This window comes from Myotis davidii, unplaced genomic scaffold, assembly GCF_000327345.1.
Source record: "Myotis davidii unplaced genomic scaffold, ASM32734v1 scaffold566, whole genome shotgun sequence".
Classification (NCBI taxonomy): Eukaryota; Metazoa; Chordata; class Mammalia; order Chiroptera; family Vespertilionidae; genus Myotis; species Myotis davidii.
In genome coordinates, this window is record NW_006296617.1 from 711,689 (window position 1) to 716,609 (window position 4,921).

General features: G+C 54.7%; 1 protein-coding gene across 1 annotated transcript in view; it reads right to left on the reverse strand.

The window, feature by feature from the left end:
* Nucleotides 1–2,610: 2,610 nt before the first annotated feature.
* ZC3H4 (zinc finger CCCH-type containing 4) overlaps nucleotides 2,611–4,921 on the reverse strand; it is a 36,899-nt gene continuing 34,588 nt past the window's right edge. The window contains exon 18 of the mRNA XM_006772041.2: nucleotides 2,611–4,919. Within this exon, the coding sequence (XP_006772104.1) occupies nucleotides 4,762–4,919 (158 nt within the window). The 3' untranslated portion in view covers nucleotides 2,611–4,761. The remainder of the gene's footprint in view (nucleotides 4,920–4,921) is intronic.

A 4,921-nucleotide genomic window follows, 5' to 3' on the forward strand; every position in this document is an offset into this window, starting at 1 on the left:
GGTTTCAATTTCTGGTCGGGGCACATATCCAGGTTGTGGGCTCGATCCCCAGTGGGGGGTGTGCAGGAGGCAGCCGATCAATGATTCTTTCTCATCATTGATGTTTCTCTCTCTCCCTCTCCCTTCCTCTCTGAAGTCAACTAAAAGAGAGAGAGAGAGAGAGAGAGAGAGAGAGATACAGGAGGAGCCGTGGCCAGTGCGGGTCCATTGGTTGGGCGTGTGTGTCTCATGCACCGAAAGGTTGCTAGTCGGATTCCTGGTCAGGGCACATGCCAGGCTTGCAGACTGGATCCCCAGTGGGGGGCGCACCTCAGCTAATTGATGCTGATGTAGCCCTCACATCGATGTCTCTCCTTCCTCTCTTCTATCTCTAAAAATCAATTTAAAAATCTTAAGGGGGAAAAAAGAGCGAGATACAGGAGGAGAGTTCTGTTCCTGTGTCTGCCCTTCACCGGTGAACCTGGAGCCCGCGGCCCTCTCTGCCCACCCGGGAGCTGCCCAGTGGGCATTCTTGCCTGAGATGGAGGACTCCTGGCTGCAAAAGCCAGCTGAGCCGGAGTTCCGAGGTTCAGGTGAAATCACCCTTACAGATGAGTTAGACGGCCCTCTGAATTTCTGACATAAACCTGGAACTCGCTGGTTTAGACCAGCCATCAGGGTCAAGGCGAGGAGACTCTTTCTGGAGAAATGTTTGGGGATCCCCAATAAAGGGCAGAATGGCCTTGGCCGGTGCCGCTCAGCGGTTAGAGCGCCGGCCTGCACAACAAAGGGTCTAGGGCAGCAGTTCTCAACCTGTGGGTCGAGACCCCTTTGTGGGTCGAACAACCCTTTCACAGGGTTGCCTAAGACCATCGGAAAACACACATAATTACATATTGTTTTTGTGATGAATCACTATGCTTTCATTATGTTCAATTTGTAACAATGAAAATACATCCTGCATATCAGATATTTATTTTTATTTTTTATTTTATTTTATTTTTTTAAATATATTTTTTTTATTGATTTTTTATAGAGAGGAAGGGAGAGGAATAGAGAGTTAGAAACATCGATGAGAGAGAAACATCGATCAGCTGCCTCTTGCACACTCCCCACTGGGGATGCGCCCGCAACCAAGGTACATGCCCTTGACCGGAATCGAACCTGGGACCCTTCAGTCCGTAGGCCGACGCTCTATCCACTGAGCCAAACCGGTCAGGGCCATATCAGATATTTAGATTATGATTCATAACAGTAGCAAAATTACAGTTATGAAGTAGCAACGAAAATAATTTTATGGTTGGGGGTCACCACAACATGAGGAACTATGTTAAAGGGCTGCGGCATTAGGAAGGTTGAGAACCACCGGTCTAGGGTTTGATTCCTGGTGAAGGGTACGTGCCTGGGTTGCAGATCCAATCCCATCCTAGTTGGGGCGCGTGCTGGAGGCAACCAATCAGTGTGTGTCTCTCTCACATCGGTATTTCTCTCCCCCCCCTTCCCTCTCTCTCCCTTCCACTCTCTCTAAAAATCAATGGAAAGAATATCCTAGGGTGAGAATTTAAAAAAAAGGCCCCTCAAAGGTGTCCACGTCTCAATTCCCAGACCCCATGACTATGTAATTCCCACAGCAAGTGGGGCTTTGCAGATGTGACTCCAGAGGTGCAGAGGGGAAGATCTCCCACTCTCACCACATGGGCTGTGAGGAGCAGGGACCCTGGCCCGGCTGCGGGCAGAGCTGTGCTGAGGGAGGTCGGAGCTCGGAGGGGGAGGGAGAGGGCCCTGGCCTACAGGACGGAGGCCTGAGGAGCGGAAAGGCCAGGAAGCACCAGCTCCGTCCTCCCAGAAAGGAGGGCAGCCCGGGAACAGTTTGATTTTAGCCTGGGGAGACCCATGTCACACGTGTGACCCCCAGGATGGCAACAAATGTGTCAAGCCACTAAGTTTGTGTGGTTTGTACAGCAGCTGTGGAAAACTGATAGGCCCGTTGAGACACAGAAACCAACGTATGTCCGGAGGAGATGTGGCTCAGTCCCGCTCGCCCAGCCCCCACAGTGACGTCCTCAGATAAGGCCAGGCTGACGGGTGGTGTCTGAGGGGGTTTGGGGCGCTGAGAGCCGCTTCCTGAGCCACAGGTGGCCCTATCTAGCTGTGTCCTCTCAGGGCAGGCGGGCTGCGGACACGGCCGAGACAGCTCTGTGAGTCTCTAGTAAGGGCACCAATCCCATCCACGAGGGCCCCATCCTCCTATCACCTCCTGACAACACCTGGAGCCCAGGTTGCAGCATATTAATTTTGAGGGGACACAGACGTTCTGTCTATAGTAGTTAGGGCTCCAGTTTCTTCTCATCCCTACAAGCCCGGCTGACCAGGGGTGGTGTGCAGGTGGGACCGGGCCTGGGTGTCACCGTGTATCGCTGTGTACTGAGACTGGCCCAAAGCAGGAGCAAGGGAACTGGGATGGTCACTCAGGTGTCTGGAGGCACCATTCCCACAGTGTTATCACGCATGTCTCGCTGGGGCGGCACCAGGAACACAGATGCAGGCTCACCCCCACCCTGAGACTATCTCCCACCCTCCTGGTTAGTCCCAGACACAGCATGGCAGGAGCAGGAGGGACACGAGACGGCAGACTTTTTAAAATAACTGCATCCTTTAATGGCAGTAATACAATTATTGGATTAAGAGACCACAGGAGAAAGGGCAGGTGACGTTTCTGGAAGACAGATACAGAGTACAAAAAGGGGGTGGCATAGAGGCATGCGACGATCATTGTAAAAATACAGTACGTTATATACATATTTGCACCATCAACTTTCTGAAATATTATTTACACTTTTGTTACAATCCTGGTTAGAGAACAATTTTTTTTTTTAAAAGCTTGGCCTGATGGCAAATGAAAATTTGGGGTAAATTCATAGTCCCATGAGGTTCTTAGGCTGAATATCCAAGGAGGGCTCCAGCTTCTAATTCATCCACAAATTTGTTTTAAAAAATTATTTAATTTGCTTTTACAAAAGAAAATCCTCAGAGAAGGAAACAAACCCGCAGCCGCGCTGTGTCTTCTTACTTATTGGATGACACCGCGGCTGCGGCCCTCCGCTCAAGGCCAACACCGGCGGCTGAGGGGAAATATCACTAATGTTTAAAAAAACGAAACAAAAAGACAAACCAAACCAACCTGATCACGGCGCACTGGCCCTGTGGGGCTGCTTCTCTGGCCTTCGCTTCCGGCCCCAAACACAACTATTTTTTTCCGGGGAGAGGGGTTTGGTATAGCAGCCTTGTTCACCTCCCACCCCACGGTGCGGGGAGGGGGAACCCTTTGGCTGGGTCACCAGGTTTCCTCATTATTAGCAAGGGGGGGACAGGGGCCTTAAGCGAGGTGGCTGAGGTGGTGGGATGAGGAGGCAGAAGCTGGCAAGGACGAACACAGGTGGGAGGGGCCCCTGCGGCACAGGCCTTGCCCAGCTTCCCCAGGCCATGTCCACGGGGGCTCGTCTGGCGCTGTGGGCAGGGCTGGACCGGAGCCAGGTGCTGGGAGAAGCCGGTGCAGATGTCTGCTCCCTTCCCGGCTCAGCTGATCAGGGGAGCAGGACGCAGGTCTCGGGTTCCACACCCTCACTGGCGGGGGCGGTCCTGGTGCCTCTCCCAGGGGAAGCCCAGCAGCCCCCCCCCACCCCCACCCTGGGCCATGGCTACTCTCCAGCCTGCCCTCAGGCCCTTTTTAGGGGAGTGCCCACCAACCCCACACTCACATGCCTCTGAACCTGTGCACCTGTCGCTTAGAAGAAACCCAAACACACTGAGACCACGGGCCCCACAGATACGGCGCAGAGAGGGGCAAAGGGAGCGGAGACAGAAACACGGCCCAGAACCAGCCAGGCCCCCTCCTCAGGGGCCTGGTGGGCAGCCATGCCACGGATCCTTGAGCCGTCCCCAGGGGCACCAGGGCCAGCACTGGGCACTCTGGCTTCTGAGGAGCAGGACAGCCCCTGGCACGAGGGGAGAAGGGCATGGCCAACAGGACAGGACAGGACAGGAGGGGCTAATACTGACGGAAAACGCCATCTGCAGCGCTGCCTCCCGGAAGCGGCACAGGGCCCGGCCCCAGCCTCTCACCCTGGCGTCTGCGGTCGAGGGCCTGAGGTGCGGGCTCAGGGTGAACTCTGGGCTGAGGCTGGCGAGGGACCAGGCGCGAATCCAGAGGCGATGCGATGCGGCAGGAAGGGGTTTTGTCTCTTCCAGGGCGGCTCCCAGGGCTCTCTTCCTTTCCTGGATAATCTTTCGCCCCCCACTGGCCCCTAAGCGGGTCCTGCCTCCTCATGCAACACGTAAGCAGTGCTCAGGGCCTTCTCAACACCTTTGTCCTGCAAGGAGGGGGGAGGAGGGGCCAAGCTGTGTCCAGAAAACCCCCTGGACCCCCAGTCTTCAAGGAGTCCCTGAAAATTGGGCCGGCCAGGCAGAGCACCAGCTGGTGACTTGCAAACTGTTCATGTGCACAAGTAGGTTTTCTCGGCGGGAGCCCGGAGCCCTGCAGCACTGACGAGAACTGAAGATGGTTATATACAATTTATGTTTTAAAAAGGAAGTATTACTTAAAAAAGGGGGGGGGGGGCAAGAGCAAGAAAGAGCATAGAGCAAAAGAAAAAAAGAAAAAGAGGGAAAAGTAAAGAAAGAATACCCAGGCGCCCCCTCCCCCCAAGTTCCCAACTCTGGATGCTGCACTTAAATATTGCCCTAGGAAGGGTGGGTGTAGGGACGGCTCCGCCCGGCCTCACACTACTGGCAAAAGGGGGAGGCGGTGGGGTCAAAGCCTTTAAACACATCCTTCAGGGACCCCGCGTCCTGCTCGCCCTCTCGGGAGGGGCTGTTGCCAGCGAACGGGCTACTGGAGCCCGTCTTAGGCGCCTGCTTCACGGTCCCGAAGAGGGTGGGCACT